The following is a 27,455-nucleotide window of genomic DNA, read 5'->3' as shown; positions in this document are numbered from 1 at the left end:
GGCTCGGGAGGAGCAACCGGCCCGGGAGCTTGAGTGAACGGGCCGCTCCTCCGCACCCGCGTACAGTTCCTGCCTGCCTGAGCCCCGTGCTGGTGACCCGGGGAGCCTTGATGCCTCTTTGTGACCTAGAATAGGAGAACTCGATTATGGATGGGGCTGTTGTGAGGGTTTATAACTGAACTGCATACAAAAACACGTTGAAGGTGACACGTGTCTGTGTGCTTTTGGTTGGGGAGCTTTTGAAAGCTTAGAGCAGAGAAAACAGGTAGATAGTATGTGATTCCATGCCTAAACTAGTTAACGATGAACAAGCTTAAATAACTGGAACTTAAACGTTGAATTAACTCTTCTGGGCTGTTACTTTTGTGGCCGATGACACAAGACAGGCCAGGGCAGCTCACACAGTCGCTTTGTGATGGACACAGACTGCTGAGGAACTGCAGTTCAACAGCACAGCCTTGCTGTGTTGAGGAGGCTGAGCTGCCCAATTTTAAATTGAGAGGTGGTGGATCTTGAGTGTTAAAGCTGTAGAACTAGTTAGACTTAATGCAGCCAGAACTTAAAAAACCCTATGCTGTGCACACATTACAGATTACATGTGCTTTTTATATAAGACATATTCACATATGCTGCTCTCTGTTAACGTTATTCAGAATAATTTTGTTTTGTCTGGATAGGTGATGAAGAATTTTTCAAAGTTAAAAAACCATCCTTCAATGAAGTGACCTTTAGAATTCAAAAGAAGGAAAGCCTACGGCCTGCGCAGACAGAAATTGAAGACAGCAAAAGTAAGAACATTTTTCAGTGAAATATTTATGGAATACTTATATGAATATATTATGAAATTAGTAAGTGAAGAGTGATGTACAAAAGCTGCTATTTGATGCTTTTTACTTGTTAATTGAATTTGGGATTATCCTTATAATGTTACTTTACAGGTTTATAGTTAAAAACTATTTGTGCTCAAATTATTTTCCATATGACCTTGGTAAAACAGTATCAGAACTTGGAGGCTGTTCTTGAGAAGACTTGGGTGTGCAGAACCCCTGTAGTGAATCAGAGTTAACAAACTTCTGATAAATTTATACCTCAGCATCATATCTTTTGAACGGTGGGGCAAATATCCACTGCTTATTGCTGTGTCCTGATTTTGGCTAGGATAGAACCAATTGTTTTGTTTTTTTTTCTTCATTCTTATTAGCTAGAATAATGCTGTGTTTTGGATTCAGTATGGGATTTGATATGAGAAGAAAGTTGGTAACATTCATGTTTTCAGTTGTTGCTAAGAAATCAGGGATTTCCAAACTTCTCATGTCCTGCCTGGGAGCAGGTATGCAGGAAGCTGGTGGGGGGAACATAGCCGAAACAACGGACCCAAACTGGTCAATGGGATATTCTGTATCACCTAATTTCATGCGCAGTATGTAGATAAAGGTTGATCGGGAAGCTCCACTTGGGTTTTTGGGCTGGTGGTTTCAGGATTCTCTCTTCTCAGGGATTACTAGCAAGGAGCAGGCTGGGCACCAGTCAGTGTGTGGTGAGCAATCACATTGTGCATTACCTGTTTGTATTTTCTGTTATTACTATTATCATTATTATTTTAATTCTATTTTATTTTGATTCTTAAATTGCTTTTATCTCAACCTACGTGTCTCCTTACCCTTAAATCTCTGACTGTCCCCCATTCCCTGGGTGTGTGGGAAGGTGAGTAGGTGGCTGCGTGGTGTTTGGCTGCCGGCTGGGTTTAAATCACGACGTGCTGTCAGGATGTAGTTTGATCCTGAGTACTTGCATTGAGAGCAAACGTGAGATTAGTAGGATTTTTTTCGGATAAAACTTTATATTAACTTTGTGTTGTTAAACTGTGCTATTACAATATTTGAATATTTTACTTTAATACAGTCAATAGCCTTGATTGGTCTGGTGGTATTCCTAGTCTCATTCAACTATAGTAATCTTCCTATTGAGATATCTGGGGTTTGTGTGTTTTACAAACAACTTTGTCTAAAAGTTCTCTTTCCTTCTATTCCTCTTTTGACACCTCTGTCAATTCACAGATAATACCCTAATTGCTACTGTTAGATAAAAGTAATTTAGTTTGAGAAATAATTACCTTTGTGGTTCAGATGAGATGGTAAATTTTCTTAGTGACTTCTTACAAACGTATACCTCATACTTATATAAAAAGTGCCGTATTCAGTAATCTGATGATTTACTGAAGATGTAGTGGCAGATGAAGATAAATCAATGTTTGTAAAGAATTAGAAGGTAATTGGAGACCAGACAGACTTAACTAAACCTTTATAGTTTAAATAAGAACTCCCTCATTGCTAATGATTAAAAAAAAAAAAACCCTCTTCCTAAATAGATTATAAAGTTAAGGTTGATGAATCCAAACATGCTGTGAACTGTCAGGATATTAATCGGTTGTCATCTGGGAGCTTGTATCATTGCTTTTGTGCATGTAAATGTGCTCTGTCTCAGAAGGACATAGTAGTTTAGGGCTGTCACAGATGCTTTGATTCAAGACAAGAACTGGCTTGTAAATTACTGTCTTGGAGTGTTGGAAAACTTGACATGTTTTGATGATAAGTGGAGATAGATAAGCAACCAGTCTTTGCTGCAGCAAGGTGCAAATAGTTACTGGTAACCAGTTATGGCACATCAGCTTCCAGCAACTGAAACTGAAATCACAAATCTTACTACTTTTTCCCCTAAACCAGATATCAGTCAGTTGGAGCCTAGAACTGGCAACAGCAAAGGTGCTCGTGAAGGCGAAGAGGAGAAGGGGGATGGAAGTTACTCTTCACTAAGTGAGGACTCCAGCAGCTCAGAGTCTGAAAATGAATCCAGGTCTCTACAGAGGGGGAAGGATTTATCACCAGGTTAGTTTCCTGGAGTGTATGTCTTTTTTAAAGGAAGTTATTTTACAACATTGTTTTGTTTCACATTTGTTTAAGACAGGTGAGGTGAATCCCACTCAGTTTAAATCATGTGAGGTGTAGGCATCCTGTTTGTGCAGTAGCAGGGCTACCCTTCTGAAAGAATAGTGTCAGTTTCCCAATATTTTTGTTGCGGATGTTTGTTGTATTTCTGTGTTAATTTTGGAAATGGATCAGAAATTATGACCATTGGTTTCAGAAGAAAGGCAGCAAAAAAAAATTACCGTTTAACAATGCACAATTTCCTTCATGAAATTAAAATATAACCTCATTTGTGTTGATTGGTAAACATTGGATTCCTTTGTAAACTCACTAAGTTTAGTAATCCTCATCTTTTGGGGAGATGAAAAGACAAGACAGGCACACAGCAATTTATTTAAAAGAAAAAAGTCTGAGCTTTGTTTTTGGACTGAGAGCCAATATTAAGGATGCTTTTCCATCTCCTTTTATTCAACATAGCAAGCTTAATAGAAAAATAGCTTGTGTCCTATATTCAGAATTGTACAGTGGTCCTGAACTGTGGTGATTATTGATGTTAGGTGACATCAGAAGCGATACGGTGTGTTGCTTTTAGTCTTTTGCTTAGATTTTCTTTCTCTTCAATGCAGGTCATATCCCCAGTGCAGCTCATATTGAGGCTGCTCGGAGGAAACGTCACTTAGCCAGGACACAGGCTGATTATCTTCCTCTGGATGTTTCAAAAAGTCATCAGGGCTCTCAGAGAAGAGAAAGCAGTGACTTGGAGAGTGAAGATGAGTCTGATATGAAGAATCTCAATTTTGTTCCCAAACTGAGAACTCTGAGGCAGAGAATGGCTGAACACATGGGTGAGTTTGTGCTCTTTCTCCCAGTGGTTGTGGCTTTGTTACACTGATGTCTGGAAGAATGTGGGACTGTCCGGTAAAGAGTGAGTGCAGTGCAAGGCTTTGCTCCTCAGGGATTTGGCAAAAGACTGTACAGCTGGTACTTGAGGTTGGGACGTTAATCTGGTTTAGGTCTCACTGATGTCGTGGTGCAGGATACTTTGAGAAACATGAAAAAAATTCTTTTTGGCCTTGGTGACTGAAAAAAACTTACTTTGTAGGAGGCACATTTAATGTGAATAAAGTTGCTCTAAGTCCTGCCTCCTGCCTCTGATCCAGTCTTCCAAGTGCTCTACCCGCACTGACGTGATGACTCTACCTGAAAAAGGCAAAAAAAACCCCAAACCCCAACCCCGCCTTTCAGAAGTAAACAAACCTATTGCATGCAAAGCATATCTGTCTTTTCTATTGCTTTTATTTTCTTATAGCCGCTTATAGTTCTGTTTATGAAGCACTGGTTTATTTTAATAAGGAATTTAAGGAATGCATAACTGTGAGCTTATTCTGCAGTTCTCATTAATGATAATGAGATATATTTGTATCTATAGTAGAGTGTACATTTTTTGAACACTCAGGGGTTTGCTGAGTTTAATGTCAGTCACATACTCTGTGCTTATAATACATGTGTTACAGTATTACACACAGCTGAGCTTTGAGACATAAAAATGAGGTGTTTGTGCTCCTTGTACTGCAGTAGTAGTTGTCTGAGAAACAGCATGTTGGGGAAATTAATGTTGGTGTGAATTCTACAAATCCCACTAGCTGTTTCCAAGCCTTCCTTGCCTTTCAGTTTGGAAGTCCTTCATCTGTGGGTTTTTCATCTGCTGTGTTTTGTATTTATCACTTCCAAGTAATGGTTGGGAGAACCATTCTTGGTTTAGAGGGAGAACATGGGAGGAAAAAATAAAGGATGTTACTGAGTCTAGTTATGATTGTTTTATCTTCCAGTGTCTGTGAGTGATGAATCTAGTGAAGATGAAGCACAAATTAAGTGGGAAGAACAGCAAATAAAGAAAGCCGTTAAACTCTCTCAGGTGATACATTCTTTCCTAACCACTTGGAAGTTGCTTTTTGCTCATAGGCAAGAGAGTTTCTGGAGTGCTGTCATATCTCCTTCCTGCCCTCTCATTAGAGAGGTTTTTGGGAAGTTATACACTGATTATTTCAGTGAAAAGATGATTAAAAATATGCAAAGATGATAATGAAAATCTGTACTATCTGTCTAGCAGTTCAGAACCACAGGGTATTGTTGTCTACCTCAAAGGCAGGTATCCATATGTGGTGGCAGACTGAAAAGCAGAGAACAAAATTCTGAACCCTAAAGTGGGGTTTTTTTGCTGCCCTGCAAAGGATCTTGAAAGCAAGAGTATGCAAATAATACAAACGTTGAAAAAGTCGCAAAGCAAAAATTATTCTTTTGTTATGCTAAATATCTGTTGGGTAACAGTCTGAGAGCTCTTTTCACAGTTCAGCTAAATTGTCTTTTTTTTTTCTGGCAAATATTTGGCAAAAATAAACCATGTATCTTCTGCTGAGCTGGAAGTTTTGTTTCTGTCTTGAATCACCAACTCTGGATCAGACTATGAAAATATGAATAACCATTTATGTCAGAGTAGAAAATTGTAGAAATTTTTGCCTCTTAAAATGGGAGTAGTTAGAGCACTGGGAGAAAGTTACATTTTTCTGCTGCTGAATTTCAAATCCAGTGTAATTTGTGTTCTTAGGTCCTACTTGTTTCTCGAAAACTGTTAATCTCTACTGTTCAGGAAACTGCAACAGTTTTTAGTAGTAGACCTTGTTAGTCATGGACTTGATTGCTTTAACTGATTGTGTTTTGGCTAGATTTTAATATACAAACTTCTACTGTTTAAGAATGCAAAATGTCTTTTCATTTACAAGCTAAAATTCAGTGGAGTCCTTTTTTAGTTACAGTTAAGCAGAGCTGTCAGAGTCAAAAATCTGTTTTCTGGCCCCTGGCTTTGTCAGAAAGTAGCATTCATATTAGGGTGTGGAAATCAAAAGTTTACTATGAGAAAACAGAATATTAATTGACTAATAGATGGCAAATAATGTATCATAAATATATCCAAATAGTTTTTAAAAAGCAAGATAAGAGTAAAATCAGATTGGATCACTACTTGGCTGTAGTTTTTCTACATTTTATATTTATAATCTTGATACGAGTGAAGTCTCAGCTGTCTGTATAGAAGCATTATGGATTATTGAAAGTTTATTAATTTCAGATCAAGACAGCAACTTAAGTGTACCCTAAGTTATGAGTTAGCTTGTGCTGTTTATATGTGTATGTACTGTATATTGTTATACAACATATATAGGCAGGTTTTTATATTTTCAGTTTTCTTTGCTTTTGTGTTGTACTTTTCTGTGCAACACTTTCTGTACTTAATTTCATGATTGAAATATGTATCTTTATATCATATGCCTTGTGGATTCAAATGATCTATCTTCTTGATCTGTAGAGCTGGAGAAGGAAAACTTGTGTAACTGGTGTATTAAAAATTAACACTTAAAATTCTTGTAGGAAACTTACGGTGATGCTTCCCTGCATAAATCTCAACCAGCTAAACCAAAGTTTGATCCCTCTGTTTCTCTACCACCCATGAACTTGGAAATTGTGAAGAAGCGACTGACTGAAAGGTAAATTCTGCTCTTATGAACTTAACTTTTGTCCTGAGTTTTTGTCACAGAATGAGAGATGACAGCTTTGAAGTCTTACTCTTTTTCCAGAGTAGTGGAGGATTTTTGGGTTGTGTAATATGTCTGTTAGGGTGTCCAGTATAATATGACAAATTTTTAGCTTTACCTGGCAATGCTTTGTTGTAGGGGAGCATTTGCACTTTTTTCAAGAGTGTTTTGTCAACTAGAAGTATAGAAAGTAAATGGCAGCAGCTTTTTATGCTTGCTAGTAGTTTTTGACAGGAGTATTGGTTCAGTGTTATGTTTTCCTAGCAAGCAAAACTTTAACCAGGGCAGATGGAGCTGGCAATCCTAGCAGCCTTATGGTGGTTCTTACACCAGTTGCAAAAATAGCTCATTATTTCCTAAAGCAGCAATAAATTCTCTGTAGCCTATTTAGTCACGCCAGAACCTGCTCTGGGTTTTTTTTTCAGTAGTGTGCCAGGCTGTGACTTTTAGCAGTTCAGCAGCTGTTTTATGGGCAGCTGAAGTGTACTGGAGTGAAAGTGAGAACCTCCAAGAGGGTGTGTGAGGAAGACAGCTGGGGTCAGGCATCCTAAGGTAAGCCCATGTCCTGTCATCTCTCAGAGTACTGAGAGGCAGCTGTTCAGATAAGTTTAGACAAGTAACATTATACAGCTGAAACATCAATGTGTGCTATGGACTTGGACTGAACTCTCTCTGAGTATGCTTTGCTTTGTACAGACCATCATTGACCTGCTTGTTTGAAGGATTGCAACTAAATTGGACTCACTTTTTTTTTTTTTGGTAGAATTGCATGCTTTCCTTGCCATAATTGCCTGAAAGGAATGAGTTAAATGAAGTAGGAATTTACATACATCAAAGAACTAAAATGAAAATAAAGCTATCAAGAGTGGGAAACCTATCTGGCAAATAACAAGGAGAGGAGGAACCTGCTAACATGCTAAATGCTGAAATAGCTTTTTTAATTTCTAGCACAGTAGAGAACTATAGTTCAATTATTTTCACTGAGAAATGTTTTCTACTTCAAGAAAGTGAAATAAGTCAATTTCTTGCTTCTATTAATAGGCTTGCTCAAGCTGAGCAGTCACTTGGGATATGTAAGGAGGGAAGGGAGTTAAAAAAAAAAAGGAAGAGGCAGAGTTGTAATAGATGTGAATATTCCTATGCTACCTACCTGATAGTGACAGCTGTAGACCCAGGTTCATGGATTTTACCACCTATGAGCAGCAAGAGTGCTCAGCTGGTTTGTATTTAGTAGTGAGCACATGGGGAATGCTTATAGCTGCTCCTATCCATGCAACTTAGACTAGTAATTAAACTAGTATGGACATACTAACAAGAGCCGTAGTTTTATCCAGATTATGTTGGGTAGAATCCGTTTAACGTGATATCACACAATTTGGCTTTTTATTTTTTTGGGAAGCGTGGTATATTGAAGGATCTGGGCAAAATGTCAGTGGTGCTTTCAAAACTAGCACCATTTAAGTTACAGGTAAGTCTCCAGAGTATGATGCTTGTCCACATGCCATACTTGTGCAAATGTTGGCATGGATAAATGCTTTAACACTTATTTGCTCAAATGCAAGTGCTGTTAGCACAGGCAAAGATTTTTGTATGTGATTATAATGGGAAAAATGTTTTGGAATGTATCAACTGCTAATTTGGCAATAGTTTTAGTTGTCTGGATTTCCCTTTTTTTTAGGATAACATCATTACAGGATGTACACCGTGCCCACCAGAGGGAGTATGAAAAATATATGGAGGACATTGAAAGTTCAAAAATGACTGTCCAGGAATTAGAGAAGTCTTCGGATGCAGCTCTGAATTACAAATTCTACAGAACCATGAAAACATATGTAGAAAACCTGATAAACTGTTTGAATGAAAAAGTATGTATTTCTTCCTTTTTTTTTTTAGATGACAAAGGTGCATTTGGTCAATGACAGATGAAGGGTTTTTTTTGTTTGGAAATGATGAGGGAAACCACTTAGTTACGTTAAAAATTCTGATAGAATTTATTTTTAACAAAAAACAAAATATAGTGAAAACAAATCAACCCTCACCCTGACCTAAAGTGATGATAAAGCTGGTATAGATGTGCTGACTTAAACTATGGTCTCACTAGATTCTGTTGGATGAAAACAAAAGGATACTGGAGGGAGTTTTCTGCAGGTCTTGTAACTAGTGTGGTGAAGTTGAATGAGAGGTGGAGCTGAATTTCATTTTTGGGATGTGTCTAAATGTCTTTACTCAGGGTGATGTAACAGAGGTAGTAAGGATTTCACATTAGGTTTGAGTTGAGATTGAGTTAGAGTTGTGTGAGAATTTGTCTACATCATCAGCTGCATCAGTTGCTTAACTGTAGACTTTGTGTATTTAAAAAAGGGGAGGAGCTGCCTAAAGTTTGGCCTTGGTGGAAGTAAACTGCTGCTATCCACTACAGATAGTGCTATGAAATCTAATTTATGTCACTTGATTGCATTGTAATTCAGAGAATCAGTCATAGAATACCAGGTTGGAAGGGGCCTAAAGGATCATCCAAACTTTCTTGGCAAAACCACGGTTTAGACAAGATGGCCCAGCACCCTGTCCAGATTAATCTTAAGTGTCTGATGTTGGGGAATCCACCACTTCCCTGGGGAGATTATTCCAGTGGCTGCTTGTTCTCATTGTGAAGAATTTTCCTCTTCTGTCCAATTTGAATCTTCCCAAGAGTAACTTGTAGCCATTACCCCTCTTTGTGTAACTTCAAAGAGAATTAATGAATACTTCTATGGCTAATGTCTCGAAAGCAAACCAAGAGATAGATATACCAGTAGTGTCCTGTTGAACCATTTTGTGTGAAACCTTGGGTAATCCCATGATGAGCAACTGATGTTCAGTTTCAGTTTTTCAGTCTTACACAACAGTCTCAAAAACTAACAACTCCAGATGTACTTTTCAATCTGTAATACTTTGGTTCTAACCAAATACTGAAAACTGAAAACTGGTTTTTGTTCATTCTCATTGCATTTTATTTGAAAACCTGATTGCTGTTTACTATATTTCAGCTGAAATACATTAATGAGGTAGAATTGGCTGTACATGTGCTTCTTCAGCAACGATCCGTGTCTGTGTTGAAACGAAGGCAAGATGAGCTGAAAAATGAATCTGCTTATATTCAGCATTTGATAGGTTAGTATGAAGTTAAAAGCTACTTTTTTTACTGAAACATTCACTCTTTGAGCAGAAATAGACATTTGCTTTTTTTTTGTGAAGTATTTTATGCTCACCTGTGATCTCCTTTCCTCTAATGTCTGTAGCTGTTTTCTGCTGTATGTCAGCTGAAATCCTCACCTCAGTAACGTCCATGATGTTGGTTTTACTTGGTTTAGTAGTGAACATAACATGACCAAATACTTTGTCAATTTTGAGTTATTCAAGTCAGCAATTTCCCATCAATATTTAAAAACATAGTTGGTTTTCTAGTAGGTCTTAAGGTGGAGAAAGCTTGCTGATGTAGGATTCTGTAAATATATGAAAAAGCGGTGCGCTTACATGGCAAAATCAGCCTTACATGACAGTGTCTTTAGGGCTACATGAGTGATCTGAAAACTTCGTTATGACTAGGAGGTGACACGTGCAGGGGAGGACAGAATGCAGCCTCTTTAAGGATTTTTATCAAACACAAAATTGTGTTTTGTTGTTGGGTTTTTTTTTTTTGTCACTGTAGGAAAAAGCATTACAACTGTCTCATCTCATTTTTTCTTTCCATGCCAATGTATTGTTTGTGTGCTGTGTAAATCTTCAGCTGCTGCTGTTTAAAACGAACCCAGGCTCCAAAACCAAACCGTTTGAAACTGTTTAGGCAAAGCTAAGAGCAATACACATGGAGCTGCTGGGAACAGATGGAGGCCAGATGCAGCAGTTTCTGGTAACTACTAATCATATGGGTTCAGTCTTCTCACTTCACAGGATAAAGTGCTGATTAGAGAAACCCAGCAGCCTGTATGAGTTTGTAAAATGGTGTAGCGGACTGATAGCAGGTGTTAAGAAGAAAAGGGTATAATAATTACAGTATTTTAATAATAATCATAATAATAATGTATTATTAGATATAATAATAGTTGCCATTGAAATTATTTTACTTCCAGCTCATTACAAATGAAACTGTATTTGCATGTTTTAAACAGCACTTTTAATTATTTTTTATGTTCCTAGTTTTATTTAATATAGTGGAAAGGCTGGGTTTTTTCTTGCATGATAATATTTCAGGAGTAGTACACCTTTTTAGCATGTTGTGCACATACCAGCACTAATAGTGCTACAAATGAATGCCTCAACTGGAAAATACTTCTAGTTTCTACTTCTCTGTGTTGGACTGAAGAATCAGTGTAGGGGTAATTGGGGTCAGACAGTCAGTGACTACTCAGATAACGGGAGGCAGTGAGGAGCTGACTAGTCTTGAAATCTAAGTGCAATGATTTTTGAATAGTGTAAATCAGGGATTTAACTTCTATTATAATGTTCAGCCAAACCTCAGAAGTCACTCTAATTTATTTTTCATTTTTGACCTGCAGGATGAAGGTAGGTCCCTATGCTTGCCTTTCACACAGCTAAGAACTTGTTGCGGAAGGAAGGCTCTTAAGTTCCTTGTCCAAGACTAGGAAGCAGTGGGCATCAACTGGGATATCATCAAACTCGCCTTTTCATCAACTGCTATAAGGGAACAACCACATCTGACTATATGTAGTTAGCAAGTAATATTTACTGTGTGTTACTCTGGAGATCGTTAAGAGTTTAGATCAGGAGGTTTGATTTTTCTTTGGTTATTTTCCAAATGAAGAACAATAGAAGGAGAATCTTTGTTTTTCTTGTTTGAAAAAAACCCAAACAAACAGGAACTTTAAAATCCTACCACTTTATTTTTGGCTGTTTTCTGTCTTCTGACAGGTGGGAATGACAAGCCAGCTAATGGTGGATTCGAAGGTGATGAGAAGACACAGCTTCTGGAAGTATGTGAACATCGAAGGTAGCTATTACATATAGATGCACTTAACTGATAAATGCACGGTGTACTGACTCTGCTGTCATTTATGCAGTGATGAATATAAACCTGTAGGATTACTAAATGAGTCTAAAAACCAGTTTGTTTCCAAGTACTTGAAGTTTTGGAAAGCAGGTACATATTTCCTGTCTAATGTAATTCTCTTTGTGTTGATTTGAATCTGAATGCTAATAGATCATATTATTTTAAATTAGCAAGTCTTAAGTGAGCCAAACTACAAGGGGAGCTTTTTCCCTCCTGTTTTAATAATATTATGACCTTAAACAGATATATTTTTATATTATTGTATAGATAGCAAAACCAGGTGGTATTGTGGCTGCTGGGGAGGTGCTGGTGAGTGATGCAAAGCAACATCTAACCCCTAGTCTGTTATCAGTGTAGGTCAGACATGCTACATTTTGGATATTATAGTGTTCAGAGATTGCTACTGATTTTTTTTTTTTTTTTAATTGGGAGCTTTGAAAGTTTTACAGTTGCATTAGTGCCTCAACCCATAACTGTACTTTGAAGTGGCAAGAACCTTGGAATTTTAATGTATGAAAAATGGTGTAATAACTTCCACTTGAAGCAGTTAATCTCTGATGTAAATAACAGTATAAAAGTATTTATGCGATTCTCTTTCATATGTATATCTTTTTCCTGTGGCAGAGATGAAAGCTATTGATTTTGCAGCCTGTTATGATTTTTGGTGTCATGGCAATAGCTTTTTGAGCCCAGCTGGCACTTGGGTGCTATCACAGTTTTTGTGGGTTGTTGCACAAGTAATCCAGTACTGAGGTGACAAAGACTGATGGCTCAGTAGTTCACTAAAACTGTCAGAGACAGTGTCCAGTGCTATGCTAGATGTTCAGTGTTGCAGGTGGGATGGGTAATTAACCTCATTGATCGGAATGAGGTGAAGTAAAAGTTATTACATTGTTCGTAGGGGAGATCAGAGATATTGCTACAACCTCTTTTATGTCAGTTCCTAAGTTCCCTCCTCCTTTCACAGTTTGTGTCCTGTGGCTACATAATTACTGTTGCTTCCTCACTGTGGTTCCTTAGGCTGTTGCTCTTTCAACTTTAAGTACAGTTTTTGAAGTCAGATAATTTTTCATTAAGCTTCCTTCTTCATACGTGGGAGAAGATAACTCATCTGAGTTTATTACAAAATACAGGACTTGCAGACGGCAAGTGAGAGAGTGTTCAGGAGAAGCTGATCACCATGAAGGCATGTCGAGTGACGATGAGCTGAGCCTGCCAGAGGTGAAGGAGTTCCAGAAGAACAGAGGTTGGTGACAGTCTTACTGTGATGTCCTAGAACAAAATCTCTTTGACAGATTTTATGATGTACTTGTTTTAGGAAAGGTGGAATAAATACTTTGAGTTGCATATTCTTAATTACACACTGTAGAAGAGAAATGCATTCAGAGAGACTTGGGAAGAATAGGTGTATAGTTTGGTTTGAGTTATATGGTGGTAGCATTACACATGACTGTTTCAACTAGAAATAAACTCTATTTTAGATTATGACAAAGCTGATCTGCTAGTACTCAGTTCAATGCTACAATGTGTTTTCTATAATCAGTTTATTTTCTAAAGATAGAGTAAGTTTAGTTTGGTGTTTTAATTGCCTTGAATGAACAGATGAGTAGGAGCAGGGAAAGGCATAGTACCTTTTCTCCAGATAACAGCAGAAGGGTTTTCATGTCTGAAGTTTTATCGTTGTGGTATAAAGTTTGAAACACAGTGGCTGTATAAATCTGTGGAACAGATCATGAAGAAACTTGCCTTTTTTTGTCTTCTGACAGTATTTTTTTCTGAAAGTGGGTTTTCCAGGGAGCTGGTTTTAAAGCCTGTTTCAGTGTCAGGTGTGTCAAAGATAAATGACAAATGCAATTATCATATATTTCTTATATGCTATAGATGAATGAACTCTTCAGCTTATGCCTCAATAAGTTCTGTGATTGTTTCTTTTTATTCCCAATGAATATTATCCATAGATAACGTTTTAGAGGATAGTAGGAAAGTCTTTGAAGATGTACATGCAGATTTTTGTGACATCAGAAAAATCCTGTTGAAATTCCAGGAATGGAAAGAGAAGTTTCCTGACACTTACTGTGATGCTTATATCAGTTTCTGCCTGCCTAAGATATTAAATCCATTGATCAGAGTTCAGTTAATCAGTTGGAATCCTCTTGAGGTAGGTGCATCAGCTGACTTTGTTTTCTTCAAAAAGTATATGTGTGTTTTTGTATTATAATAATATGAAAAATGAGATTTTATTTTTTTATTCCTATACATTGCACCGTGCATTCGAAATCATAAAAGGATGCAGTGTTGGTCTCAAGTTGAAGAATGTGGTTGGAATCTCCTTCACTTTTTCCTTTCCCCTTACCTCCAGCCCCTTTTGCAACACCCTGTGTAAAAAGAATTCTTGTTCAGAGTTCTTTGAAGACACTTTAACAATCCCATCCTTTAAATTCTAACTTTAAATCTAGTTTTCCCGATTCACTGTTTTGATCCATTCAGTGATGAGAGTGGATCTCAAATTAAGTGGAAATTGTGGTATCATTGGATGGAGCTTTTCTTTTAATCCTGACCAGCTGAATGACTAACAGGAATGATCTTCCAGGAGAATTTTATGGATCTGGAAGAGATGCCCTGGTTCAGAGCTATAGAAGAATTCAGTGGTGCCAAAAACACACATGAATCAAAAAGGGATGATGATCCTGATGAAGAAGTTTTGCCTAGAGTGGTTGAAAAAACTATTCTTCCCAAAATCACAGGTATATTAAGATTGTTTTGAAAATGTTCACTGCAGCTGGGCAGTCAAACCTTAAATAAAACTGATAGCTATCAAAGAATGGTAGTTATATAATGGTGCTTTGAGATGTAGTGATTACTTAGTTCCACAGAGTGAGGCTCCTCTTAAGATTACTGTGGGAGGTTTTGCTTTTTGTATGGTTACTTCTGTTACATTGTAATGCCTTGAAACTAGAGCAGATAAATACTTGCATATTGTGAATGAAATAAATCCCTATTTTTTTCAGCATTTGTAAAGAGTGTGTGGGATCCTTTATCTACTTCACAGACAAAGAACCTTGTACAACTTTGCAATCACATCTTTGAAAAACAAGTCCTTTCCAAAAATGAATGCAGTCGAGGAAAAGAGGTAAAATCTCCTGTGGTGCTGGGGAAGGGAGAACTTTAATCTACTGTGTGTGCTCCTATGGGCACTTAGAAAATCGTCCTGATGTTGTTTGGTCCTGATTAGTTGTTTGTTTTGCCACTTTATATTGAGAAGATTTAAGTTAAACTTCCAGCTCTTTGATGCTGCTCTTAATGAAGATTATGGGAGATGGGACACTCTTGAGGCAGAAATTAGCTCCTGTTCCTAGAAAAATTCTGTCTGTACCTATCAAGAATCTGATCATAGATCTAATCTCATTAGAATTTAGATTTGCATTTAATTATGTCTCAAATTTGAGTGTTAAATGCTAATAATGCTCTCGTGTTCACCTTCCTAAGTACTTATTTATAAAGTAGATCTAGAATTTTAAAACTTATAAATCCCCAAATGTTAAATAATTGCGTAGGATAAATACTACTTTGTAATCTTAGCAATCTTTTAATAATTACTTTTATATGCGTAGTCACTCTAGCATGCCCTTCTTCAGCCTGATTCCAGTTTTATTCTGAGGTAAATGTGGAGGTTTATCTAGTATAAAACTGGTGAAATTGCTGGATGTTTAGGCCCTAGTAGGAAAAGAAATACTCTTAAGAAAATGTGTATGCCTTCCAACTGAGCCTTCCAGAGGTTGATGATTTGAAACCATGACTTGAAGTGGTACAGTTGACATTAGCCGTGATACTGTTTGTATAGGAAGTAAACCAAACCAGAGCTTTAAATAAATAAATAGGCTTTAAAAGAAAGGTGGGTGGCAATCTATAACACCTAAAAGCATGATCCCTAAAACCATGTACTATCCTAGCTATGGTGATGATTTTTTTTTAAACCTAGAATTTCATGGCTTTTCATGGAGATCCTATGTGCATAACTCATTTTGTTGTTAAAATATACAGTTTTCCTGCTGCCTTGCAAATTAACATGGAAAAAAAAAAAAAAAGCCCTTACTTAGGGAAATAACTTCATCTTAAAAAAAAATCCTTTAGGTTAACCCTATAGAGAATTACAGCTGTGATATGTCTACTGTTTTTAATGTATTCATGGTCTCAGTGTGTATTATATACAAGTGGCAACTCTATTTACCTCTAAGATGCTACAGTTCTGGATGAACAAAACAACCATTGAAGTTGTTACAAATGGAAGATAAAGTCTTTCTTGTGAGGATATATTAATAATTCTTTTTTCATAGGATTTGATCAACATGGTTGTCGTAAGAATGAAGAAATCCATAGAGGAAGATGTCTTTATTCCTCTATATCCTAAAAGGTGAGCTGACTCTGGGACTCTTTTAACCTTCTGTTTTTTTCTAATTCTTCTGCCCTCTTCCCCCACAGATGTAGATGAAGTATTGTAGACATCCATTGACAGCTAATGGAACAAACATGCCTTCTACTGTTTTATTACAGGAAAGGCTATGAAGCCTTATTCCTGTTTATGAACTCTTTCTAATAAGGGTAACTCCACTGACAATGCTTTTCTACTCTTGTAATCAAAAAGTTTTTTAATATGAGGTCCACAGGGTGGTTGTAGCATAGCAACTTACATCTGAGGCCCTGTGTTAGTTTAGGTGGTCTAGTGTCATGTGTATTGTCCCTCAATTCCTCCTGTCATTTCTAAAATATGCTAAGGGCTTTTACTGTGGATGCTTGTAACTGAAGACTATTTCAAAGGTGGGAGCAAGTAGGAGTCTGGGAGATGTGGGGTTAAGAGACAGCTAGGAGAGAAGCTTTGCTAAAGCTGATGTAGGATGTTTAGTTCTGAGCAATGCTATTTTGATCTGAATCCATGAAAGTAGACACAGGTGTTTCCAATTGGTAGTTGTTTTGTAGTAGTTGTATTATAATGGGTTCAAATTGACAGCTGTTTCCCTAGATCTTTATTCTGGTTGTGGCTGATGCTGCTGAAAGAATGCCAGAATTAACATTCATCAGTGTCTTAAGAGATAAATTATCTGTTTATCTTCTTCTAAAACCAAATTAAAAATCCTTCTTTTAACTTTTTCTTCTTTCCATGAGCAGCACTGTGGAAGACAAGTCATCACTATGTTCAAAATTTCAAGAAAGACGCTTTTGGTCAGCTGTTAAGGTGAGAAAATACAAGGTTTTTTTCTTTGGAATTCATTTTAGTGAAAATGTTTTGCAGGCAGACAGGAAATACATCTCAGGCAAGTCTGATTCCTGGGAGATTAATACATTTTTATTAGGATGGATAACCATTTTTCTCAGTGAAGGATGTGTTCTCTGTGCAGCCTGCATGTAATGATTTAAGAATGAACTACAAATGAGCACTTTATTTCTGTTTACCCAACTGGTACATCTTCTGCAAGAGACTTTGATCTGACCATCTGTTCCTGCTGGTTCATTTTTTTGCCTTGAGTAGGGTCAGCCAGGCGTGTTGGCCTTAGATCATATTAGTTAGTCATTGTCACTCACCACCACGGGGACAGACAGGATCTATTGGGGATCCTGGACAGAATGATGATAGTACTAAGTTGTAGGTACAATTTAAGCTGCTTTTTTTAGCAGAATTTTATGATCAGCACAGCATTTTATGATCAGAGAAGCACAGTATTTTTATAATTGGAATCAGGTGTGGCACTATTTTAGAAGTAGTGTAGCATAATTTATAGCACAGCTTAGCTTATGGTTCCCAATCACCTGGACTCTCTGCAGGTCCAGCCAAATCTTAATATTTGGCTTGCAGCATCAATAATATGACAGTCATGATCTAGACTAGAAACACATAAAAGAATATGAGTCAGTCCTCAGAGGAAGCAGAGGATGGTGGAGGTATCTGGGGCCACAAGGTGGGCTTATGGGTCTCACTGTCCAGCAGCGGTTCTGGTGCAGGTTCCACTCAGGACTTGTAACTGCTTGATTGTTTTAGACAGTGCTCTGTGAGCTGTTACGTATCCCTGTTGTGTGATGAGGTCATCACCACCACTGGGTTGGTTGGGTGCCCGGAACCTTTAAGGCTGGTAAGAAGGGGAGTGGGCAGCCTGGAGCCCAGGAATTTTGAGGCTGACAGGGAGGGGAAGAAATCTGTTGGATTCCATCTCCTTGGTGCACAGGACCTTCATGGCCTAATAATGGGGGGGAAAGGGGCTAATATGTGGCCAGCTCAGTCACAGAAGATGGCTGTTTGCCTTATGACGTGGCGTTAAGTTATGCGAACCCTTACTGTAGAATATGATCACTGTGTGTTCATATAAGCACATCAGTATAGTTTTTACTTTTGGGGTGCTGAGTTGGGAATTTCTGTGATTCAGTTCCCACTGAAGATGTGTTTACTCTGAGTAGATTTGGATTCTTACCAAAGATGAGATTTAGATGCATAAAACCCCATTAAAATCTCAGACAGTATTCCAGTTGCCCTGCTATTCATGATGCCTAGCCCTGCAAAGGCTTCCTGTTGTCATGATGCAGAGCTTCCTTTTTGTTGAAAAACCCGGAAAGTTGGATGTGTTAAGGTCTGTTTGGCGAAAGAGTTGCTACCTCTGCTCCTGGGGTGAGCTCTGTGCAGGAATCTGTCGTGGACAGATGAAGAGAAAGCAAGGGGGACCTTAATCCTTAGGGGTTAGGACATCTAGTAAAAACCAAGGCAGACTTGCAGTTCTGATCCCACCTTCTAGGACTGTGACACGTGTGTTCCTGGAAGTCAGACCTGAGTGCTTTCCTCTGCAGACCGAAGTTTTCTCCTTTTAGATTTGATTTCTATCGTCACTGTCACAGGAGTCATCTTGGGAGGAGTGAGATAATGGAGAGAAGTTTAAAGTGCTCTTGCTCTGTATATCTGTTGGATAATTGTCACTTTTTAAATTTTTTTGGAGTGGAGGTGTGAATTCAGTCACCCCAGCGTAGGTAGTACTGCAGCTCATCTGTGTTAAACTCTTGGGACTTACTCATCTGTGCTTGAGCCTGCTCTCTGGTGCTGAGACCCGCTGCTGTTGATCAGCCCTCTGTTCGTGCTGTCAATCCCTGTCTTTCAATACGGGTTGCTGTCTTCACAGTGCTTATTAGAAATAGCCTCTAATCCATGTCCATAAATTGTACGGAAAAATACTAATTGGCTTGGGTGAGAAGTGTCACGTCCCTCTCAGATGAGGGAGACAAATGACTCAGATTTGCAAATCCACAACGGAGCAGACAGCAGTGAGATGAGTCTCAAAGTCCAAGCATTTATTAACTACCCACAGTGTACTAATTGAACACACTATAATTGGCTAAGTATGTAGCAAATTGTGGCAAGCAATACAATATGCCTTGCATTTCTCAATGGGAACAGAGGGAGATAGAGGGAATGGGGGAATACAGATCACCGGTCTGGGTTCCTGTGCTGATCCTGCCGGTGAGGGTTCCAGGAGGCGGCTGTCTTCTTCGCTGGCATCTGTCGTCTTCGCTTCACTACACTCTCCAGGCCCCCCCCTTTTTTCCCCCCCGCCCCTTGGGTCCATCCCCTAGGTTGACCCACATACCTATGTATCCCATGTACGAGGAGGGGTAAGGTGTTTCATGGGATGATGTAATTAGCATGATCCTGTTAGCCCTCGTTAGCATATTGAGGGGTGTTAACTTTAATATGGATTTTGTGGGTACGGAAGCAAAGGTCATTCACTGGACAGATGGCCCTTGAAATTTGCCCATGTGCCCCAGAGCAGGGCTGTCCTGTCTCCACAGGGCTCCCTCCTCCAGCTGTATCTTGTGTTATTCAGGCAGCCTTATCAGCTTCGACCTCCACACTGTACACCCTGTGACTCACAGTTTTGTTTTGCGAGTATTTGAGGCATTTCTTGGATCAGCCTCAACTTTTGCTTTCTCAGGCTGTTTAGTTCGTCTCTCACATGAAGTGAGCCAGGAGCTCTTCTAATGCAGAAGTACAGGTGATGGCAGTTCAGTGTTTGTACCCTGCTATTGTCTAACTTGTCCAGTGTAGCTCAAAATGTGCTTCTTGTTTACTGTGCGTGTACTTTCCTGGTTAATGCTGGCCAGTAGAAGCACTCCTTTTCCTTTGATCTGTGTTTCAGTTGTGATGGAAGTGTCCCATCAGATACTCCAGAGAAATGTGAAGAAGTGATGGGTTTTGTGAGTGCTTTTTGACTGGTGACTGCAGAGGTAGCAGGCTGTGTCTGTGAGGGTAAAATACCTTGAGGTTAATAGTTACCTGAAAATTAACTGTTCTGATTTAAGGGAAAAAATAGTCATGTTCTTACATCAGACTTAAAAAAGACAATTGTAGGGATTTATAGTGATAGAGGCAACAGGCGAAAACTCTCAGTACCTAATAATACTGATATCAATTACAAAGAGATCTCTTTGTGCTGCTGCATGGCTACCAATCTCATTGTGTTAGGAGGGATTGCGTGTAGTATTATCCTGATTAATGATTAAAATAGCAACTTAAGTACAGGTTTGAAAGTGACAAGATTCACACTAACTTACTATAAGGTGTCCTAAATCTATCTATATATGTATATTCATACACAAACACACGGACAGAAATATTTGGATCCAGTGAAAGATGTATGTACTCACACTCATGAAAATAACTGTGTATATCCAAACACAGAGATAGGTAGAGAGGTGGGTGAAAGAGAAACTAGCCTACAGTCACAATTTCCCTCCTTGAGTTTAAATACTTACAATGCATTGGTGTTCCTCAACAGGTGATAATTGAGTCTTGAGAGGGTTGACTTCACCCTGGCCTCCTGTTGGCTCTGTTGGTGGATGGTGCTTCGAGCAGTTGATACCTGAGAGGTGTCCCAGCGCAGGGGAGATGCTGGTCACAGGCCCACTGTGATCCAGGAGAGCTGAAAGGGTCTTGCTGAGAGTTGTGGTTTATAGCATCCAAGTTAATTGACTTTTGTCAGGTACTTTTCCACTCCAGCCCAGCCTGAGTGATGAAGTAATTCTGGTGTTTTCCACCACTTGATGGATGTGCAGTTCTTTTATCACACCCTCCCTCGGCCACGTGGCAGGTGCATATGTACCAGGCTGTCAGGAGGTGATGGACTGTTCTTACTGTGCTCAAGCGATAGGGAGAGCAGGAGCCAGGCTCATTGAGGGGGGCCTTAGTGCCCTGATCTGCTGCCCTTTGCAGTCTGTACTGCCTTGGTGTGTGGCCCAGGAGAGGTGGGGAAATCACATCAGCTACGGGAGAGGTGGAATTGCACCTCCACACAAGTGAAATTAATTATCTTTCTTGATAAGGTTATTTACTATATACAGCTTATTAGTGGCTGTCTGACAATAAGTTTGGAGAGTGTGAATCTTGGGGTTTGAGTACTAAAACTGGGTGGATGTAATATTATCTTTAACTTGCATAAAACTTCTAATAGTGTGTGTTGGCACACTTCCAGCCACCAGGTATATGTATTCCCTGTTTCTTCATTACTGCAGCTGCTCTCCAATGTTCTTCTTTGGGATGGGATTGTACAAGAAGATATACTCCGTGATTTGGGACTGAGCAAGTTGCTGAATCGTTACCTCCTTCTGATCCTCTTAAACACACCACCAGGGCCAGATCATACAGAGAAGTGTAACAAGGTAAAAGATAACATGTATGTTGGAAGAGGGTGTATGCTGAAAGGTTTTTTCATAAAGAGGAGTTGAAACTGAAGATAGACTATTTAAAAAAATTAAAATTTAAACAACATTTAAATTTAAAAAAAAAATTTTTTGACTTTGTTGCATAAAAGCCTTTTACAGCAAACACTGGTCCATAGGTTTCTTAGGAATAACTAGTTGTAGGGATAATCAATCTTGGTTTCAAAGAAAAAACACACTACTAATAATGACTGAACCTGCAAAAAGTCCCAGCCAGAAGTGATATGACTTGGGTATATTGAAAGAATTTCTAAACTTTTTTCAAATATTTTTATTTGTGGTGAACAGGTGGTTGCATGCTTCTCAGAAAGATGGTTCCAAGATCTTAAAAGTGGATCAACTCTCCCCGAATTACGGAACTTCTGCCAGCACTTGCTGCGATGTGCCCGTACACTACACAAGAATAACCACAGGTAATAGATAAGGCTTTTCTTGGGGTTCAAGCACTTCCTTGAATACTTTGTTAAATCTTTCTTAAATTCCTTAAGTTTCATATTTGACACTTTCAAGGGTGTTCTTGTCACGTACGTAAAACAAAAGATGGAGTTCATAATGTAAAGGGGTGCTTCTGCAGTTCTAGTTTAATGGGATAGTTTGAGGCATTAGATGTTGGGTGCTGTTAGTGATCAGTGTAGCCAAGATCACCCGATGCCAAGTGGCCAAGGAATGATACATGACTTCTTAATAAAGTGTACTTAGGTACATTAAAGTGCTGCTATGTATTTTTTTTTTTTTTAGTGATGAAACAAAAGAAGTTCTTCTCCTGCTGGTGAAAGTCAAAGCTCTTCGTATTGTTGAAGACTTCATTGAAGAGTATAAACTTGAACACCTTAAACCAATGATTGGGAAATAGATATTTTTGAAGTGACGTATTACTGAAACAAGCCTGCTATTCACACTAAACCAGTTCTAATATGAAATTAGTGAATCCTGCCTACTCAAAGATGTAGTTATCGCTGTCTTACCATTAAGTACTTGAGGGTTTTTTTTCCAAATGTCTTTAACTGCCATCTGCTCCTAGGTTAAGGAATCTTTTCAGAAGTTACGGTTGTCACAGGAAAAGTGATTGGTTCAGGCACTCTAAAATGTATGACAGTACCTTATTGTCTTACCCTTTTTGTAAGGGTTCTTGGAAAGATAGAAGGTGCCTGTAAAGTTTATTACTGCTGTCCACTAGACAACTTTACAAGCTATTTTCAGTATGAATTGCCACATATCACCCTGACCCAGCAGTCACTGAACTCTTTTAACTTGTGGTCCACAATGATTTTTTGGTGGAGTTATTGTTAAGCCATTTCTAGTGGAAAAAAAAGTTTATAGTGTTGCAGCGGTTTGACCCTGGTACAGAAACAAGGGAAGCTGGTGTGCAGACCAGGAGTCTGATGAATGTTTACTGATGGTAAATGTGGGTTCAGTGAGGTAAGAGCTGCACAGGAGAATGTCTGGGAAAGAGCAAACACGCAGTGAAGATAATGTCTGATGTGTGTTGGAGTTTTGTATCCAAGTGATACAGACTGAACTCGTGTGCTCCGAGCTAGTGTTGTCACCCATCCTACTTTGTCAGGCTTTTAATAACGAACATCTTGATGATGAGAAGCACAAGAACAACTTCAGTTGCTTTCTAGGAACTGACTCTAGGAAAGTCTGCCTTTTCCTTCCCAGCAAGATCTACTGAACCTTATTTTATCATACCCTTATTAGATGTCTAATGTTTCATAACTTTATTGCAAATACACAAAGTTATAAAACAAGGATGCATTATTGTAGAAACTGTAGTGCATCACAGATGCTGTATGTTTACTTGTGACTATCTCCACAATCTGGAACTAGAATTTAATTCTTGCAAACTTAATCCCTGTGATTTCTTTTCTATTTTTTTAAGTTAAGAATATATTTTTGTAACATTTTAACTGTAAATAGCTTTGAACAGTGTTACAGACAAAAGAAGACTTTTAAAATAATTTTATTTTGAAAATAAAGTATTTTGCTGTGTTAATGAGACTCGTACAGTTGAATTCTTTAACATGTGACAAGAATGTTGTTAGAGGTATTGAAAAAAACCTGTGTTAGCCCTCACTTCAGGAGATAGGAGTTATAATGTAACTCCTGCTTTCTAATTAAATTTCTGTTGCTTTTCCTCTTAATGCCAACAAATATGCAGTAGCTGATCAGCAATCCCCCCAACCTCATGATCTCACTGCCTTCTCTTGTTCTCCTTTAGCTGGGATGAGGCAAAGGTAGCCTTGGGCTACTATAAAAACACAATAGGTACTCTACCACACCTTAGCTCTGTAGATCAATCTTTCTGGAAGAAAGATTACTTGTAGTAACTTGTAAGCATGGGAAGGCAGTTAACCCCTCTGTGCTTCTATGGAAATAGTTTTATGAAACCAGTTGTCCTGTATTGAGAACCTACACTGACATTTTGTGAACACTTCATCATGAACCTTACACTAACACAGGATTTGGCTTAAACTGTCTTAATTCTTTAAAATTGATCTCAGAGCATTGGTATTTGCTCTGTTGTCAGATCAGTATTACTGCTCTCTCAGAAACATTTTTCTTTAAATGGGAAAACTAAACAGCACTAACTCTGGATGGTTATGTCTCCTTCCCTGCTATAGCCTGTTTCTGAAGTTTGAGTCGAGCAGCTCTACGATTGGCCACTGCCTAGTCTCTCAAGAGAGAAGTAACAGGAGTATTTGGAAATGACAACACAACTCACTTGACTGGGTGATACAAACCCCTCGTTAAATCTATTTAAAAAAGGAGGCTTCCAATTTCCAAGGAAGGGGTGAACACAGTATTATGCACCTCAGAGAAAGGAGGGGCTGTTTTCAGGGACAAAGTCATAGTGTTCAACCACAAAAGTTTGTATACTTTGAGATCTTCTGGAAAGGTTTATTGTGCCAGCATATATACAAAACTTGACAACTGATATTCCACACAGTAAATTTAAAGTTAATATTAATCTTCTCAGTAATTCCTAGACTGCAAAAACTATCCCTATTTTTTAAGCGCTTCACTCACTTCTTTCCAAATTTTTTCCTCTATTTTTGAGGTATCATATTCTCGCAGCATATCAAACTCTAGCCATGGCTTGCTCCACTTCTGTGCTTCTTTCATTTTTGTTTCAGGTAGCTCAAACTTTATTCCTTTTATATTGTATTTTGGCCTTTCCCACCGTTTTGACCACGGCTTAGGTTTCATTCGTACCTGGAGCTAGGGTGAAATATTAAAAAAAAAGGAAAAAAAATCAAAAGATATCAAATAATCAGAATTTGATTGTGAGCTTAGCAAAAGGTGAGACAACTGCTACTCTAACAGAAGTAAAACAGACCAATTTGTCAGCATGTTAAGGAACTACTACTTCATACTCTTAGAAGAAAATGAATTGTGTCCACATGACTTGTTATAGTATCTTGTAAATTGAATAAATTGAAGTTAACTCATCTTTTTTAGTTCTACTCCTGTTCCTAACTAAGGAATGTATACTTTTGTCACCCTGTAACTAACATAGCAAAGAGCTGTTTAATGCCCTTTCAGGATATTAGTCAGATACAAAAGGTACCTAAATGATCCTCCACTCTCCCTCCGAAACATGTGACTCCTACCTTGTTTACAGGAATTTCTTCATGTTCTAAATGAGACACGGGTTTCATATTCACATCAAAAGTACTATATTCAGGGAGGGCATCTCGCAGGTACATCAAGTTGTCATCCAGCCTCTTTTCCAGCTTCAAAACCTCAATCGCCTGGATTCGAGGACTGTACAGTTCATAACATATTTCAACACCTTAGAGAGAGGAAGTCTGGTTTAATAAACCAAATTCGTTAGAAATACTAACACCAAATTAGTATTTCTTAAGTATTATACATCCCTTATTCAAGAACTGTTTTTTACTTATACAGAGAACTACACTATACAGTGCTGCGTGCACACGTGGTTGTACATGTGCATTGTGTCTGCACAGGCAAATGCAGATTTCTAAGTCAGGTCTTTGGTAACAGTATGGCTTAAGTGACACTGAATGGCTGGAATTTAAGGAAGATGAGCTTGGGTTTTAAACTTCACTCCCTTTTGGTTCCAAGAGCTGTTACTGCCTCTCTCACTGTATGTGTAATATAGATAAAGAGACACCCACCCCTTTAATATTTGCTCTCAGAACATCAGTATTTGCATCTCCCCTCATTTTGTCATAAATCAGAGTATGAACCTACTACAAAATACTACTAATCTGTCACTTTTTAAACAGTTCACACATACATCCCCAGTTCATGCAAATACACAGCGCTCAAACTGGGCTAGTATTTACATGGCTGGCAGAAGACTTCTCAGGCTTAAATACAAGCACAACCATTGTGGGTCACATTCAGTCTCCTCAGAATACAGATCTAAAAAGTATACGGGCAACAAAAATCACTAAGCACTTCCACACCTTCAAATATATGGCACATTAGCATCTCTGTGTATAGAGTTTTAAACCTGCAGCATCCCCTCGTAAGCAGACTCACAGTTTCACTTTAATCTATTGTCACCCTCTCTCTAGACTAAATTTCTACAACAGATATCCCTTCACACACACAAAATTTTTTGCTTAACATTTCTATCATAATTACCACAGTTAAAAACCCACCTTGGTCTTCTATGACATTCCGAAGGACAAAAGTAGCACCTAGTCCTTTTCCTCCTCTTTGAATGCAGATGCCTACAAACCGGCTGGCTTTCTCACTGGCATATGGATTTGCAGTAGTAACGGCAAGTATACTGCCTGTCAAAAAAAAAAGAAGAAAAATAAACAGTCTGTTCAAGTAAACACACACCAAAACACGGGAAGAGAGTCAGACAAAGTGCATGCATTTAGGTTCATTTTGAAAATGTTTTGTTTTCCATGAAAACTCAGAAACAATAAACTTTAACATGCCCTGAATCAATGTATGTTAAAGAAATTTTGCAGGTTAACTATGAAGCTTCTCTACCTTTACACCTTCACCTTTAATTTTTACTCTTCATTATGCAAACTGAATACAAATAATCTAATGTATTTTGTTTTATTGAGATTTACTGGTAAACCAAATGCTAAAGTGCCAGGATTAAAAAAACCTATAAGAAACCCATTAGTATTATACTTCTAATGGAAACTGAATGTAAACATGGAATTAAAATACGAAGTAGTATGTACAGAAACACATACTAGTTGATCTAACAGATCTGATGCTGTGATGTTCTATGATATTCTACACCTTTTACCATCCAACCCTATGAAAAATACCGATGAAATTATGAAAGCTCTAGCACTGTTACTGACCAACATAGAACTCTGGGATGTTGAAGACTTTCCGTCTCTGTATCATATCCTTTCTTTCTATAAAAAATTTAAGAGGATCTGTTCTCCCTCTCGGAGGTATAAATTCAGGGCTCAAGAACCTGTAAGAAAATCCAAACTTCTGTAAGTGTAAAACAAAAGCATTTGGCAGCTCCATTTCACAAACAGTAACGAACGCACTTAAGAGTTGATCTCAAGGTCTAAGCCAAAGGCGGACACATGGCCGATGTCCCTGCCACCTTGTGCCATACTAAAGAGATGCATGCCTTTAACAGATGAAAAACATCGCACATCACCAAAATCTGCAGAAGTCTTTAGAATTATACATACTTTTTCCTGTTTCACTGCTTTCAGGAACTCTATAGAGTATTTTAAGAGTTTTTTTAAAAAGCATATTTTAATATGAATTCTTTTTGGTAGAATTTTGCAAATACTTTTTGTACAATAATGGCCTGGAGCTTTAAGAAGGGGCTCACAGAATTACCAGCCTGACAGCACACCTGAACACAGGCCTACTGTGAGAAGCACCAGGACACCCTACCTCCTCTGCAGTCCCTGCTTCTGCTTGTCGATAATGATGGGCTTTGGAGGCGGCTGAAATGTTGCTGGCTTTCCATCGCTGCTAATGCGGCAGCTTGAGGAAGAAAAACACCCTGTAAAAAGGAAATTTTTTTACAAACGTGTTTTCAAGTTGAACTGCCCCAACAGTGCGCGGTTCGGGATCTTCCGCCGCAAAGCAGGTCAGGGTCACCCCGACCGAGGACACCCCCACCCGCTCCCGCGGCACAACGCGCCGGGGCGCGCTGAGGGCCGAGGACAGGCC

The 27,455-nt window shown here is 38.5% G+C and overlaps 2 protein-coding genes across 2 annotated transcripts in view; one reads left to right on the top strand and one right to left on the bottom strand.

Moving 5' to 3' along the window:
- The window catches only part of GCFC2 (GC-rich sequence DNA-binding factor 2), a 24,380-nt gene extending 658 nt beyond the window's left edge, over nt 1-23,722 (top strand). Inside the window, exons 2-18 of the mRNA XM_026846435.1 lie at nt 678-788; nt 2,724-2,885; nt 3,551-3,769; nt 4,754-4,839; nt 6,348-6,463; nt 8,190-8,376; nt 9,538-9,661; nt 11,420-11,498; nt 12,692-12,804; nt 13,517-13,716; nt 14,149-14,302; nt 14,567-14,688; nt 15,893-15,969; nt 16,722-16,788; nt 21,099-21,245; nt 21,594-21,718; nt 22,044-23,722. Coding sequence (XP_026702236.1) covers nt 678-788; nt 2,724-2,885; nt 3,551-3,769; nt 4,754-4,839; nt 6,348-6,463; nt 8,190-8,376; nt 9,538-9,661; nt 11,420-11,498; nt 12,692-12,804; nt 13,517-13,716; nt 14,149-14,302; nt 14,567-14,688; nt 15,893-15,969; nt 16,722-16,788; nt 21,099-21,245; nt 21,594-21,718; nt 22,044-22,158 — 2,204 coding nt within the window. The 3' untranslated portion in view covers nt 22,159-23,722. The remainder of the gene's footprint in view (nt 1-677; nt 789-2,723; nt 2,886-3,550; nt 3,770-4,753; nt 4,840-6,347; nt 6,464-8,189; nt 8,377-9,537; nt 9,662-11,419; nt 11,499-12,691; nt 12,805-13,516; nt 13,717-14,148; nt 14,303-14,566; nt 14,689-15,892; nt 15,970-16,721; nt 16,789-21,098; nt 21,246-21,593; nt 21,719-22,043) is intronic.
- A 472-nt stretch (nt 23,723-24,194) lies between these two features.
- On the bottom strand, nt 24,195-27,301 carry MRPL19 (mitochondrial ribosomal protein L19; the record flags this gene model as incomplete). Its single annotated transcript, XM_026846434.1, has 5 exons — nt 24,195-24,527; nt 24,920-25,101; nt 25,943-26,077; nt 26,615-26,733; nt 27,174-27,301. Coding segments are annotated over 5 exons (780 nt in total), but the record flags the coding sequence as incomplete, so codon positions are not given.
- Nucleotides 27,302-27,455: the final 154 nt, after the last annotated feature.

Source organism: Athene cunicularia, assembly GCF_003259725.1.
Source record: "Athene cunicularia isolate RWA chromosome 3 unlocalized genomic scaffold, athCun1 chr3_part1, whole genome shotgun sequence".
NCBI lineage: Eukaryota > Metazoa > Chordata > Aves > Strigiformes > Strigidae > Athene > Athene cunicularia.
The sequence above is the reverse complement of the archived record's forward strand: the minus strand, read 5'-3'. Positions and strand labels throughout refer to the sequence as shown.